Source organism: Prunus mume, linkage group LG1 (genome assembly GCF_029339155.1).
Source record: "Prunus mume cultivar Tortuosa linkage group LG1, ASM2933915v1, whole genome shotgun sequence".
In the NCBI taxonomy this organism is placed as follows: domain Eukaryota; kingdom Viridiplantae; phylum Streptophyta; class Magnoliopsida; order Rosales; family Rosaceae; genus Prunus; species Prunus mume.
In genome coordinates this window covers 25,061,008-25,076,734 of record NC_142698.1, presented here as the reverse complement: position 1 = coordinate 25,076,734, position 15,727 = coordinate 25,061,008, and the positions used below count along the sequence as shown (strand labels likewise).

Sequence of the window (15,727 nt, the reverse complement as noted above, 5' to 3'; positions counted from 1 at the left end):
TTTGTTTATTATTATGAGATTGAAATTGCAATCCTGACTTGACTGTCTGGACTTTCTTCAATGTTAAATACCTTTCTCTTCAGTATCTAATACAAAAGTTTGGCAGACATTACAAGTGGTTTGTTGGAGAGGCGTGCAATATGTTATTTAATGAAAATATATATTGGCGCATGCAATTTGGGATTGGGCCAGTTTTTTCAATCTTGGACAAGACCATTAATCTTTTCAATTTTCATATGCATGAAATGAAATGCAACGTTTCCTTAAATTATTCCCTTGTTTTCCTCTGTTTAAGAACTCTGGGTACATATTTAATTTCACCAATTTATGCAAAATCTTAAGAATATTAGCGGAAGAATTGGGAGGGTTAGGCGGAACTATACATACTTCTTTAACTATTTTATCACACGGTGCAATTAGGAGTGGATCACCTGTATATTTAAAGGATATATTATTGTTTTATTCTCCGATGTGGGACTTACACATCATGACTTGTATCTAGTCACTTACACAAACATTGTGATGTGGTGTTTTATCACTAATTAGTAATTAGCATTCATGGATTCCTCTTCCAAAGAGCATGCCCTTGGAAATAGTTGTATTATTTGTTTGCAAATAGGAGATCCACGCTTGAGTTCTTTGTTATTTGTTCTTCTATTCTTTTTTTTGGGCAAATAAAGACCATTCTGATCTATCTGAATGATCTAATACCCGAGTGCTTGTGCTTTAATTTTATGTGAAAATAAGATGACATGACATCAATGGATTAATGAAGTTCCCAATTGTCTTTTGAAATGTCTTATTTCTGTCAATTAGCAATGCAAAAGCAGCACTCAAAATAAACAAGTTGCTGATTTAAATTGTGTTGTTTCTGATTTCTCCAAGAATGGCTAGTGGGATGTTAACAAATTACGCTATGCTCTTCATGATGATCTTATTTAGAAAATTCTTAATGTGCCTGTTGGTTTCATGGGTTCTATCCCTAATTCTCATATTTGGAGGCCTACTCGGAGTCTTCTCAGTTAAAACTGCCTATAGGCTGTTCTTTGAAGGTCTTTGGTGGCCTGATTACGATTGGAAATTTTTATGGAGCCTCAGGATCCCTCCTAAACTACATTTCTTCTTATGGTTGACTGTCCAAGGAAAACTCCTTACTAATGAGCAGAGAGTTAAAAGAAATCTAGCTGGGGATTTGGCTTGTACTCTCTATTACTATCCTACTGAATCTATTTTGCATATATTTCGTGACTGTAATCGAGCCAGAGATGTTTGGAATGACTTGCTTATCTCTCCATCCAACTTTTCTTTCTTCCAGATGGATTTCAAGCCTTGGATCAAGGCTAATTTAATGTCAAAGGTTAAGTGACAGGCTGATATTCCTTGGTATCTGGTGTTTGTTGCTGCTTGTTGGCATTTATGGAAGTGGAGGAACAAATCCATTTTTCAGCCTGAGGATGAGTTGCCTGTTAACCCTAGACATGACATCCTGGTTGCTGCCCATGAATGGTTCATGACCTCTCAAATCTTACATAAAACCAGTGCTAATATCCAGGTTTCCCTGGCATGGGTGCCACCTAGTCTTGGGCAATATAAGCTGAATGTGGATGGAACCAGGAAAAGTGCTTCTGGATGCATTGGTGCGGGGGGAGTTATTCGTGATTCCTTTGGGGATTGAACCTGCGATTTTGCTACTAATCTGGGCAAAGGACAGATCCTTGAGGCTAAAATGTGGGGCTTGTGTTTTGGGTTAAAGCTTGCTGAGGATAGAGGTATTCGCAATCTGTTGGTGGAAATGGATTCTGCTATGGCTGTTAAGTTGGTGAGGAATGCTACTACTCTTGGTTTACATCCTATGGCGTCTCTGGCTTCAAGCTGTTGGGAGCTTATGGGAAAGTTTGATGCCTGTGCTCTCCACCACATTTATAGAGAAAGAAATGTGGTTGCTGACCAGATCGCTCAGTGGATCTACAATCTGGACTTAGGTGTTTGTCTTCTTGATATGGCTCCAAGCTGGATTAGTGCTAGCCTTGTTGATGATCTGCTTGGAGTCACTAGGACTCGTCTAGTCTGTAGTAAGTAGTTGCTGTGTGTCCTTGGGGTTTTAACCCCCCCCAGTTCATTAAAAAAAAAAAAACAAATTGCTGCACCATCAGCTGACACGTACACGTCACCACTTGTCCCCACCCAATATTTATGATAAAACTATAAAAGCCCATTAATAGATGAGAGAGAGAGAGAGAGAGATCAGAATCAGATATGGGTAGCAGAAACAGAGAGAGAAGATGGTCTCTTCAGGGATTGACTGCTCTTGTTACTGGAGGAACCAAGGGGATTGGGTTAGTTTAGTTAGCTTCTTCTTCCTCTTATGCATGCAAAATTTTCTTTGTTTCTCCAAATTCTCCCCTGTTTATCTTCTTCCTTTATTTTATTTTATTTTTTATAAATAAAAATAAATTATCAGGTAACAATTAGTTTTTAATACTTTATGTTAAATTGTTTATGCAATTAGGCGCGCTATAGTGGAAGAATTGGCAGGGCTTGGTGCAACTATTCATACTTGTGCTCGGAATGAAGTTGATCTCAATGACAGCTTGAGCCAATGGGAGAAGAAGGGTTTTCAAGTCACTGGTTCAGTGTGTGATGTGGTGTCAAGAACCCAAAGAGAGGAGCTTATAAACAAAGTCTCGTCATTGTTTGATGGAAAACTTAACATCCTTGTAAGTATAAGACCATAAATTCTAAGTACTTTTGGCTTTCTTGTTCTTTTATTAAAAAAAAGAAGTAAACGCTGAAAACCAAAAACAAAATGGACGCAATTTCTTTTTAAGAGTCACTTCACTGTATATTTGCTGAACTTTGAGTTAATTAAGGCATGCAAATTTAATGTATGGGTGTAGATAAACAATGTGGGAACAAGCATACTAAAACCAACGATGGAGTTCACAGCTGAAGATTATACATTTCTTATGAGTACCAATCTTGAATCTGCTTATCACTTCTGCCAACTTGCACATCCTCTGCTCAAAGCTTCAGGAGCCGGCAACATTGTTTTTCTGTCTTCTGTTGCTGGTGTGGTTTCGGTGGAAGTTGGATCTGCATATTCTGCCACTAAAGGTGCTTTGATTTCCTTATACACACACACACACACACATATTTATATATATAATATAGGGTTTAGTACTTAGAAAAAAACCAAGAAACTTTGTGTTCTGCAATTGAAGAATTGACCTTAAATGTTGAAGTTTTCTGTTTTGTTTTTTTCAGGAGCAATGAATCAATTAGCCAAAAACTTGGCATGTGAGTGGGCAAAAGATAACATAAGGACTAATAGTGTTGCACCTGGGTTCACCAAAACTCCCCTCGCTGAACATGTAAGATGATCATATCCAGATCATGTGCGTATTTTTGTAGGTTTTCACTAATAACCAATTAGAAAATAACAAGTGACTAATTTTGGATTTTTCACTCCAAATAGGCTCTATATGAGTTTTTGTATAATATGTCATGCTAAAATGAGTTTTTGAATAAATATCTCTAGTTTTTTTTTTATGTATAGGTAGATGGGGTTTTTTTTTTTGGCCCCATGTTATGATCACTTCACACATCGAAATTAAGCATGTGCTCAAATTGGGATCAAAAGTATAAAAGAAAAGAAAAGGCAATGCACGACTAGGCCTAAAAGTACTAGCTTGAGGCGGCAATATTTCATTTATTCATATCTTTGCTCATTTTATATTCTCATTTATTTCAAACAAGTAGAAAATTCAACTGTACTCAAAAGTTGCGATAATAATTGGTATATGTAGTCTTTTTCGCTGAAGAGCTTGACAGATTATGAAAATTATGTTTATACCTAACAAGCTTGGAAGTTAGCAGCTACTAAATATGTTTCCCATCGGTTCTATTTTTCTATACATGCAGTTTCTCACCAACGAAAATCTTTCGAAGATCATCAATTCTCGAACACCGTTAGGACGCCCTGGAGAGCCAGAAGAGGTGTCAGCCTTGGTGGCATTTCTATGCCTACCCGCGGCCTCTTACATCACTGGCCAAACTATTTGCGTTGACGGAGGGATGACTGTCAATGGCGTCCTCTTCCAAGGAGCATGACTTGGAAATGGTCCTCTTCCAAGGAGCATACATTTGAGGTCAGAATAAAAACCAATTGATCCATCTAATAAAGTGGGTGTGTTGTAATTTCAGGTGGCATCAATGTTTTAATAAATGATAAGATGATGAATGATCATTTGGCATCAATTTTATGTAATTTATTTTTCGTCCGTTTTTGAACAATTAATGTACCATCATCTACATTGGCTAGGCCAGCTCAAACATTAGGTGAACATAACACGTTCATTTAATAAAACTCAAAACGGGGCCAAAGATTTTTCTCCAACTTTATTTATTAAAATAAAATAAAAATCTAGTAAAATTCTTCATTATATTTCTCAGAAACAGAAAAGAAATCCAATAATTAATTTCAATACTCTCAAATAGGGGTGGCCATCAATCCGGATGAACCCATTGAACTAACTGATTCAAAATGTGATTATCTGGCCTGGTTTGGACCAAAAAATATAAGTTCAAGACCGAACTGGACCGTTAATAATTTGGTTTGATTTGATTTTGAGCTTTTGCAAGTTGGTCTAAACTGAATTGGAGCGTTTACTTGTATATTTATTTTTATTTTTATTTTATTATATGCTTGTAGTCTTCTCATTGAATTTTAACTAGATATGAATGTTGAATTTGAAGTTTAATGGAACTTTGAAGTTATTGATATTTGAATTTTAGCTATATTAGTTATTGAACTTTGAAGTTTTATGACATGTTGAGTTTTAGGATGGTTTCATGTGCTAGGAAATGAGAAGAAAAAAAAAGGTGGCAAGTTGTGAATTTTGTTGTTGTAATTGAGCGAACAATCTTTAAAAAATGTAAAAGTAGAAAGTATTGGGCTTAAGCGCAAACCAGGCGAACCAAATCGAACCAAAATGTCTTAAATTAGGTTGGTTCGATTTCCTCTGTGATTTTTGTGAAACTCGACCCAAATCAAACCAAATCGGAACCAGGGGGTGGGTGAGAGTGAGGCTATCTGCCACTGAGCAGATCTGTTTGTACTTGAATTTATTTTGATTTGCAAATTAGAGTTCGAATATTTAAGACATGCCTTGCATTTCATGGTAGCTACAACACTAGTACAGTATATCTTGGATAATGGAGTCATGTGTTCATCAGCCAAAATAAATCAATTTTTTGATATATATGAATATCACTTGATATATATGTATCCGAAAATAAACTATAATATCTAAGTTCTACTTCAAATAATTGTTTGCGAGTCCTTACTTAGTTTGGATTTTGATTCCTTACTTATCTGAATAAAAAAATGATATCTGAGAATTCCCATACACTTTGTTTGACAATAATAACACATTTTCAATGAGGATGTATGACAGATGAAATTACATACTTCACTCTCTCGTCCATTTCAATGAGGATGTATTACAGATGAACTTGGAGATGAACTAGAACAGGAATTGATTAAAACGATTAAATCAATTAATGGTTGGCAATATGAGCAGATTAGGGAAACTGAGGATAGAACGGAACTAGAGACAATTGATTGATGGTTGATGGCCACCATCGCCTATAGGCGGTGGGGGCAAAATGACATAATTAAATTAAGGGGAAAGAATGAATTAAGAGTTATTACGAGTTAGTTGGTTAAATGAATTGACTTTGATGCCTTTTAAAACATTGAAAGTTAGATTCTCATCTAGTAAAATTTTATATGGTTTAGATTGGCTAGAGTAGGTAACATGTGGTGCATTATACGCATGCCCTACACCGTGAAGGACATGAAAAACATGATTTCTCTCGGAGATGTTTTGATGGGAGTGATCTAATTGTTAAAGAATAATCTCTTTAATTATGCTTTCCAAGTAGATGTATAAAATCCAAGTTGAACGTACAGGATCAAGACTTTCAGATATCTAACGTCAAAGGAGGGAGGAGGTCAAGGTTGGGTAAGATTAGGTAACGAAAATGTCAATTTGGGAATAATAAAGGCAATGGGGAGTAGGTAGGGAAATATGTTTGGCGATGACAATAGCACCATTTGTTTATTATTATGTGATTAAAATTGCAATCCTGAATTGACTGTTTCGACTTTCTTCAATGTTAAATACCTTTCTCTTCAGTATCTAATACAAAAGTTTGGCAAACATTTTTTAGCGTAGGCCATTGCAAGTGGATTGTTGGAGAGGCGTGCAATTTGTTATTTAATGAAAATATACATTGGCGCATGCAATTTGGGATTGGGCCAGTTTTTTCAATCTTGGACAAGACCATTAATCTTTTCAATTTTCATATGCATGAAAGAAATGCAACGTTTCCTTAAATTATTCCCCGTTTTCCTCTGTTTTAGAACTTAATGACTGCTTTAGCCAATGGGAGAGAAGGGGTTTCAAACCGCTGGTTCAATTTGTGTTGTAGAGAGAGAGAGAGATGATGGCTAAGGCAGATATCAATGGCAAAGATCGTAGATGGTCTCTTCATGGAATGACTGCTCTTTTCACCGGAGGAACGAAAGGGCTCGCGTTAGCCATCTCTTTCAATTTCCTAGCTTATTTTTTCAATCTGATCGTTAGTGTTTTCTTCTCAAAGAGAAAAACCTGTAACATGCATGATGCATGTAATGCATATCGAAAATACCTCTAGTACATTTAGAGACATCTAACGTTATCAGACAGTCTACTAAGTGAACATTAATTTCTCTCTTTCCCACCTTTTTTTTATATATGGAACATAATTGCATAATATATATAGGCATGCTATTGTGGAGGAATTGGCAGGGCTAGGTGCAATTGTGCATACTTGTTCTCGAAATGAAGACCAGCTCAATGACTGCTTGAGTCAATGGAAGATGAAGTGTTTTCATCAAATCATTGGTTCAGTATGTGATCTGGTGTCAAGAGCCCAACGGCAGGAGCTAATAAACGAAGTCTCATCACAATTCAATGGGAAACTTAACATCCTTATAAGTACTCCATTCATATAAGTTGTATTTGTTGAGCCAAAACAAACAATTTGTAGGCCAGTTGACTAGGATAGTAAGCCGCTCCCTTACACCCAAATTCGAATTCCCTTCCCAGTTGGAAGGCTTTTGTTTGTACCATATCTGACCCCCCCCAACTCACATCATGGCATGTGGAGCATAAACAAGGCATAGACCAGCTCAGTGGGCCATGGAAAGGTCGATCGGCATACTCCACCGTTTCATACGTGGTCAGGGTCGGCACTTTCCCGCGCAACTTAGAGATGTTGCGCAGAAAGCGCCTACAACTAACACCCTCACCAACCTTCGGCACATAATATCGAGCTATCGGTCAACACATTCGGCCGATTCTGAGAGATAAAACCTCGAACTCCCGCCAGAACCTGTCAGGGCACATGTCGACCGTCGAAGACACTTCCACGAGTCTCATATCGAAACTAAGTACTAAGAGCATCACAAATGCTCTCTATAAATAGAGCCCCTTGGCCCAGCCAAGAGGTAAAATATTTTACTTGACTTATGCTTTCACTCTGTCAATAGAATTGCTGTTAGTCACTAACTTTGGCATCGGAGGGTCTTCGGCACCACACCGGTGTCCCATACCTCACTTGTCGTTTCTTTCTCTAGGTCGAATCCAGCACTACGCCCTAAGAAAGGACTCTACGGACCGAAGGCTCCTCGGTCCAAACCCCCATTCCACCTGTAAGTTAGCTCTATTTTTATCTGTTTAGTTTTAGCGCGAACAAATTGGCGTTGTCTATGAGAAACTTGATTGACAATCAGCCCATATCTCCTTTTCCACCTCACTATGGACCCACTTTCCCTCCTCACGACCGATGGTCCTATCATCGCCTCGCCAGTAGAGCAAACCCTGCACTTGGCACATACTAAGTGGAAACGCCAAGACACAACCTAGAGGATAGATGGAAGCTCTGCAGGGACATGATGAAAATACAGAACACAACAACATTTTCCTTCAAATTGGACAACACCAAAACAAATTCTTCACGAAAGCAAAGAATCACACTCGGCTAATCTGCGGATGGTTTGGAATATACCCTACGACTTGGAGAGCAATCACTCAAAAGCGTGCAAAGCAGAGAGAGGAAAACAACCCGTCGTCCAGGGCTCAAGTTCGTCTCTAGAGGAACGCCACCGGAATATCGAGTCTACTCCGATTGTTGCGACAAATTCAACAATCGGCATAGGGAACGGTGGACTTCCCCGATTCCGGTCTAAGCAAAACTCGACGATCTTATGCAAGTCGACAACATCATGATCATCCAGACAAGAACACCGATCAACCAAGGAAAATGATCGGCAAAAATGAGGTCCTATCGAAGGTCCGACGAGCGACGGGCGCGAAACACAAAGACACGATGTTCGCCTTCCAACCGGCCTCGGGGCGTCCAACACTTCGCAACGACCTCCTCCACGATCCCACCATTCGCCTCCTCCTTGAAAGTCAATCGATCGAGGAAGAACAAAACTGATTCGAACACCAACCCGGGAAAGGTACAACTGGCCATTCACCAGGTGAATCCGAATATACTGACATGAAAAGGAGTTCCAGGCACTCCGAATATCATTCTACATAGGAGTAGAAGATCCTGTGACACACATTCATACCTTCCAAAAGGCCCTAGGTTGCAAAGGGCTCACCGATGAAGGCCAATGTCTACTATTTCCATCCACCTTGGCCGGAACGGCCCTGAATTGGTTTTATCGATTAGAGCTAGGTACAATAGACTCTTTCAATCCATAAAACAAACTTTCCTTAATCATTTTATGATACAGACCGATCACCTTTACTCTGCCGACCACCTTTACACCATTCGGTAAGGAGATGACGAGCCTCTTGAAGTACGCAATGATTCAAACCATGAATACTCTCGATTTCCGAAACCGACAGGAGGAGTAGAAAGCCTTGAAATAAAAGGAAACATCGAAGCTAACCATAGGAGGCCTGAAAAATAATAATAATAATAATAATAATAAAAAAAGCTAACCACAGGAGGAGTGCATATATCCCCCAAACACTTTCTACTCCTTACGTATCAATCGTTCTTAAAATATAAAAAAAAAAATTTAAAAAAAACTTCATGTCTTCTTTTTTCTCTTAAACTCTAATTTTCTGGTAAGTAATCATCATCATTCATCAATCTCTCTTTGGTTCTTTTTCAATCCTTTGACAATTTTTGTTATTATTTCAATTTCAGAATTTCAACACCAAAAAGAGAAAACCCTAATTCCTAAATTCATAAAGACCACTCAAAATCAAATAGTCAGATTCAAATTTCAGGAATTTGTGTGCAACTACTCTTTAATTTGTGATTGCCAATTGTTTCTCCTATTAAACACAGATTGCTTATTGGAAGCAGCAAGGGACCTTGTAGGGGCACAATGAGCTTATTTTTGTACCAAATATTTAATTTTGTCAAATAGAAACATTTAAATTTTTATGAATTTGATTTCTAATTGTCATTACATATTTATTCATGGTGACTTTTAGTTATAAAAAAATTGTTTATGACATTAAGTTATGGCAAATTTTTATTTATTTTATTTTCATATTAGATGTGAGGCCCCAATTTGTTTCGCACAGGGCCCTCGAATCTCAGGGATGGCCCTAATCATAATTAAAACTTTTTTTCCCACGATTGAGACTTTAACGTTGTTTGTCTCGTCTCCATATTTCACTTTCTTGTTTTGTCGTTCCCCTTTAATTTTTATTTTTTGAGGTGAAATGGGGTGGAAAAACCTAAACAAACATAAGAAACTAATTTGCATTGCACAAATCGTCGCTCCCCTCATTTCACTTTATTGCATCCTCACTTTGTTGTTTGGCTGAATTCATGTTCATTACAATATTGGTTTTAGTTCTAGAATATCAACAACGTGCTAAATTAATATGAATCCTAAATCCTCGGATAATCTGATTTGAATTTTCTTCTTGTTCAATTAATTCAAGTTGTCTAATTAGTTTGTTTAGAGAAGTCGCTAAAAGCCCCAATCAACCTAGAAGACGATCTCTGGATCTTCGGCAACGGTGTCGTTTGGATTTGACACCACATAATCGTTGTGTGTGTCCAGCAGCTCCAATGAGGCTTTAAGCACGGAAAGCCAAAGCCGATCTGTGTCCGGATCAGCTTCGAATCATAATAATGAGTTATGATCTAGTAGCAAGAAGAAGCAAAGCGACGATGTCTCACATTCGCCAGCCAAATCAAGATGGGATCTAGTAGCAACAAAGCGACGATTCAACGTCAGCTTGTGGCAATTGTCGGAGGCTTCTATCCTACAATAACAACAATGGTGACCAATTTTCACTAGTATTGAGAAGAAAGTCGTTCTTGGCCATTAATGATGAAAAGAAGCGATCGGCAAAACCAAAGGAGTAGAGAAGGGGGATGAGTTTACGGCTTATTATGAAATGCACATAAATTCAAGTAATGTAAATGTAAAGGCTCAGGATTCATGTGTCACATCGTGAATTGGTACCTTCAATCTTTTTGTTGAAGAGTTTGACCAATTATGAAAACTATGTTTATACTTCACAAGCTTGGAATTTAGCAGCTACTAATATATTTGTCCTATGCATTGTGTGTGTGTCTTTTTTTTTCCTGGTTTGAATATCCGTTCTGTTTTCTATACATGTTCTCGGAAACGAAAAAACTTCGAAGATATCAACTCTTGAACCCTGTTAGGACGCCCAGAAGAGCCAAAAGAGGTGTCTTCCTTGGTACCATTTATGTGCCTACCAGCGGCCTCTCACATAACTGGCCAAACTATTTCCATCGATGGAGGGGTGGCTGTCAAAGGCCTCCTCGTCCAAGGAGCATGAGTTCAATGGCCGGAAGGCTTAGCCTCCAAAGCACTTGACTTGGAAAGAAAGGTTATTACTCGCTGCTACATATTTTTTATTTCAAAATATCTGTGGAAATGGTTCTATGTATGTATATATGTATCTACTAGTGGGATGTACACTTGAGGTGAGTGTACGTACATGCTTCACCGTCAACTACATTGGCCAGGCCAGCTCAAATTGGAGGTGAACATAACACGTTCATCTAATAAAACTCAAAAATATTTTTCTTAAACTTCACTTTTTTAAACTAGTCATCATAATTTTCAGAAAGAGAAAAGGAATCCACTAATTAATTTCAAAAATACGCCCTCCCCAAAAAGTTTTCTCCAGCGCCGCATAGCTTGAGGGGGGAAGAGGAGTTCACTATTACGCCTCCTCCCTTCTCCCCTTCCTTCCCCTACTCTATTCCTCATTTGCTCTCTGTTCCTCCTGATTTGATGTTCATTTTTTGGCTCATTCTCCCCCTTTTGCGGGTGTTTGCGTGAGGTTTTCTCCTCTTTACTTGGTCCATTTTTGTGGGGCCCTTCCCTCTTTGTGTTGGTGAGCTTTGAGGCTTATGTCTCAATTTTCTATCACTTCCAATCCCCACATGACCTTCCCCTCTTGTGTCTTCGGCAGCGATAATAGTGGCAGCAGTGGCATGGGCGGCGGCTGTGGTGGTTTCAGCGTCATCGGCTTTGTTTTTATTTTCGTGTGTTTACAAACTATGTATTTTCTCCATCCATCGTCGGTGTTTTTATTTTCGTGTGTTTACAAACTATGTATTTTCTCCATCCATCATTGGCGACTACGTCTCAGCGTTTGTTCTCCACCACCATCATTTTCTCCTCTACTCCATGGGTGGATGATGCTTTTAAAGTGCATGTGTCACTTATTGCTTGGATTATGGTAGCGCTCTTTGTAACTTTGGTGGGTTGTCCACTATCATTTTCTGTTTGCAGCTTTGGTTACTAGTTTCTCTTCGGCGGTGGTCGTCTTGCGTTGGTGACACAGCTCGTGGGTTTTGGGTGGTGCAACATTTCCCTATTCTTTGTCTTAGGGCTTCATATGTGAGTGTTGTGTTTTGTGAGCTTTTGCCTTTAGGTGGCCTTTATGTCCTTCATAAGTTTAATGACTATAGTGGGCTCTATGCCTTCTGTACTGCATTTGGTTGAACTCATTTTTTGGATTCAACTGGCTTTGGCCTTCTATTGAATGAAACTCGATTTTGACCTAAAAAAAAAAAAAAAAATCTCCTACCCATATCAACCCAAAAAAGAAAAATAATGAGGAGAATACATTTGTTCTTTAGAAATTGAGAGATCTAAGAAAGGTATATACATGCGCGGTACTAGACATGTGGCTCTGTCTCTCTCCGTAACCTCTCTTTCTCTTTTTCTTTAACAAAAGCGATATTGAGGAGAGAGGGAATCAGACATGTGACCTCTCGGATGTATACAAAATCACTCTTAAATACCTCACATTCTTTCTTCACGGCCACGCAAGGAGTGCCATTCTGCAGAGATAACCACGTACACAGCTTGTTCCTGGCCCCACAATAATGATAAAAGTTAAAGCTATATATTCGAATAATTTTTTCTGTTATTAGTTATGGGGAGGGGGATTAGATAGTAGTGGGTTGCCTCAAGATTGAACGGCTACGGCTTCAAGCAGTACTTGTAAAGAGCCAAAGTGCTTGTTGATAGAGACAGCAGACATGGATAGAGAGAGAGAGAGAGAGAGAGAGAGAGAGAGGGAAGATGGTATCTTCTTTAGGGAATTGACTGCTCTTGTCACTGGTGGAACCAAAGGCATAGGGTTAGCTTTCATTTCTTTTCAGTTTAGTTGCCTTGCCTTGCCACGAGTTTGGAGTCTGCAATTTTTAAATATAATTAGTTGCCACCAGTTTCATTTCTTTTAAGGATGGTGAAAATTATTCCAGATAGTGTGGGAAAACTATGGAACGAATGGGACGTTAGGATTATGGTTGTTATCAGCCTGTGCTTACAAATCCTGCTAATACTCTTTGGAAGTCGACGCAAGTACATTGCAAAACCCTGGCTCAGAATCGTCACTTGGACGGCATACTTATCAGCAGATTGGGTTGCCGCAGTTGCCCTCGGAATGATATCCAGCTTCCAACAAGGAGAAAATGATCCAGAAAGTTCCACACATTCAAACAGCAGCCAGAACCTGATGGTTTTTTGGGTGCCCTTTCTTCTGCTTCACCTCGGCGGCCCGGACACCATCACTGCTTACTCATTGGAGGACAATGCGCTCTGGCTGAGGCACCTCTTGGGCTTACTTGTGCAGGTTGGAACGGCTTTATACATCTTTTTACAGTCATGGACAGCAAGCCAGTACCAGCTGTCCTCACTAGCAATACCGATTTTTGTTTCCGGGATTATCAAGTATGGGGAGAGGACTTGGGTCCTGCGTTCTGCAAGCAGTGAGAGATTTAGGGAGCTGTTGCTCCCACCCCCTAACCAAAGTGATTATGCTGAGTTTGCCACTGAATATTATTCCAAAGAAATTCGGGGAGAGCCTGCAGCTTTCTCTTTGATCCCTGAAGCTCCATTTATACCTGGAGTTCACCCCACTATTGCTGAAGCCAAACCTCTCCATGAAGCCTATCAATTATTCAAAATCTTAAAGCGTCTCTATGCAGATTTGATCCTTGATCATTATGATGAACTATGGTGCAATTACATGATCAGCGACCATCCATTCGATTACGTTTTCAAACTACTGGAGATTGAGCTTGGCTTTATGTATGATGTGCTGTACACGAAGGCAAACATAGTGTATTCTCTCACAGGTATCATTTTCCGCTCCATCAGCCTCGTTTGCTGCATTTCCACATTTTTCGTCTATTGTCTCGTCATTGATAAGCATCATTATTCAACCATTGATGTGGCTATCACTTACTTGTTGTCTGTTGGAGCCATTGCCCTTGAGCTATATGCTATCGCTGCTCTAGTTCTCACAGACTGGACACAATATTGGTTAAGCAAGTATAAACATTGGTTAACCCAGCCTAAATATTGGTTAATCAAGCGGCTACATACGCTTGCTCCACCTATGTATCGAGCAATCTCTTACTTCCGGTTGAAATTGAGCTATGAAAAAGGGTGGTCTGGAACCATGACACAATTCAATCTCATTGATTTTTGTCTAAAAGAGAAGCCCGTAAAGTTTGTTGGAATTCAAAAGTTCATTGGCACCTATGACATTTGGGAGAAGTACTGCTATTCAACTTTAGAGGATGTCCCTATCAAAATGAAACAGTTTATCTTTGAGCAACTCAAAGTTGCTCGAAGCGAACATCACGTTAGCCAAGTCTTGAGTTGGAGAGGTGATCAAGTGCTAAAGAAGACAAATTGTGAAGACAAATTGATTTGGAGCTTGGTTGAAGTACCTTTCGACCAGAGCATTCTTCTGTGGCACATAGCAACTGATTTGTGCTACTATACTGACCTAGAAAAATATCCGGAGATCCCTACTCCCGATTCGAAACACAGTTTCAGCAAGTTGGTCTCGAATTACCTGATGCACATTCTCGTGACGCGCCCTTTCATGTTGCCAAAGGGAATTGGGAAAATTAGGTTCCGGGATACTTGTGCTGAGGCCACAAAATTTTTTGAGAAGAGAAGAAGCATCATAAGTGGTAGTAATGGAAAAGGCCGTGCCCGTCAAGTGTTGCTTGAGGTGAACACAGAGGTGGATCCAGAGAGAGTGATTGGGGACAGAAGCAAGACAGTATTGTTTACCGGGTGTAGGCTTGCAAAACAGTTGCAATCACTTGAAACGGAGGAAGGATGGGGAAATGAAGAGAAATGGGAAATGATAGCTAAGGTGTGGATAGAGATGTTGTGCTATGCAGCAAGCCAATGTGGGTGGAATGAACACGCCCAACATCTTAGAAAGGGGGGAGAGCTTCTTACTCATGTCTGTCTTCTCATGGCAAATTTTGGTTTGAGTGAACAATTTCAGATAAGAGTAGGGGCGCCAAGAATATCTATCGAACCAGGGGGTGAGTGAGAGTGAGGCTATCTGTCTCAGAGCAGATCTGTTTGTACTTGAATTTATTTTGATTTGCAAAGTAGAGTTTGAATATTTAAGACATGCCTTGCATTTCATGCTAGCTACAACACTAGTACAGTAGTATATCTTGGACAATGGAGTCATGTGTTCATCAGCCAAAATAAATCAATGTTTTTATTTTATTTTATTATCTTGTTTTATAGGAAATATTGAAAATACATGATATTTTACTTAGTTATGTATTCTGGATATCCTTTTTGCGTTAAAAGAAAATATTGTGAGGGCAATGCAAATGCAACGCTTCCTTAAATTATTCCCCTGTTTTCCTCTGTTTTAGAACTCTGGGTACATGTTTAATTTCACCAATTTATGCAAAATCTTAAGAATATTAGTGGAATAATTCCGAGGGTTAGGCGGAACCATACATCTTGAACTTAATGACTGCTTTAGCCAATGGAAGAGAAGGGGTTTCAAATCACTGGTTCAATTAATGTATTGTAGCAACAGGTGTAATAGTTGTCTATTACCTGTTCAAATCATACGTCGATATGGTCTCTTTCCACCTTAACCATCTAAGAGGGAGAAGGCTCAATGGACCTCTAGGTGTGATGTTTTATCATAAAAGGCATCGGTGCAATTAGGAGTGGACCACCTATATATTTGAACGATATATTATTGTTTTATTCTCTGATGTGGTACTTACACATCATGACTTATATCGAGCCACTTACACCAACATTGTGGTGTGGTGTTTTATCACTAATTAGTAATTAGCATTC

At 39.0% G+C, this 15,727-nt stretch overlaps 2 protein-coding genes across 2 annotated transcripts; both read left to right on the top strand.

The window, feature by feature from the left end:
* Positions 1-2,184: 2,184 nt before the first annotated feature.
* On the top strand, positions 2,185-4,293 carry LOC103321919 (tropinone reductase homolog At2g29330-like). The gene is made up of 5 exons (XM_089042307.1): positions 2,185-2,336; positions 2,510-2,717; positions 2,898-3,114; positions 3,265-3,371; positions 3,922-4,293. Exons 1-5 carry the CDS (start codon positions 2,257-2,259, stop codon positions 4,108-4,110), a joined length of 801 nt encoding a protein of 266 aa, XP_088898433.1. The 5' UTR covers positions 2,185-2,256; the 3' UTR covers positions 4,111-4,293.
* An 8,388-nt stretch (positions 4,294-12,681) lies between these two features.
* On the top strand, positions 12,682-15,025 carry LOC103323548 (uncharacterized). Its single transcript, XM_016795513.2, has one exon. It carries the CDS (start codon positions 12,828-12,830, stop codon positions 14,943-14,945), a length of 2,118 nt encoding a protein of 705 aa, XP_016650999.2. The 5' UTR covers positions 12,682-12,827; the 3' UTR covers positions 14,946-15,025.
* Positions 15,026-15,727: the final 702 nt, after the last annotated feature.

Excerpts from the sequence above, each read along its gene's own strand:
- LOC103321919 (XM_089042307.1), top strand. The coding sequence starts at position 2,257 with ATGGGTAGCAGAAACAGAGAGAGAAGATGGTCTCTTCAGGGATTGACT. Across the intron at positions 3,115-3,264 it reads TGCATATTCTGCCACTAAAG|GAGCAATGAATCAATTAGCC; the intron begins GTGCTTTGATTT and ends TGTTTTTTTCAG. Across the intron at positions 3,372-3,921 it reads AAACTCCCCTCGCTGAACAT|TTTCTCACCAACGAAAATCT; the intron begins GTAAGATGATCA and ends CTATACATGCAG.
- LOC103323548 (XM_016795513.2), top strand. The coding sequence starts at position 12,828 with ATGGTGAAAATTATTCCAGATAGTGTGGGAAAACTATGGAACGAATGG.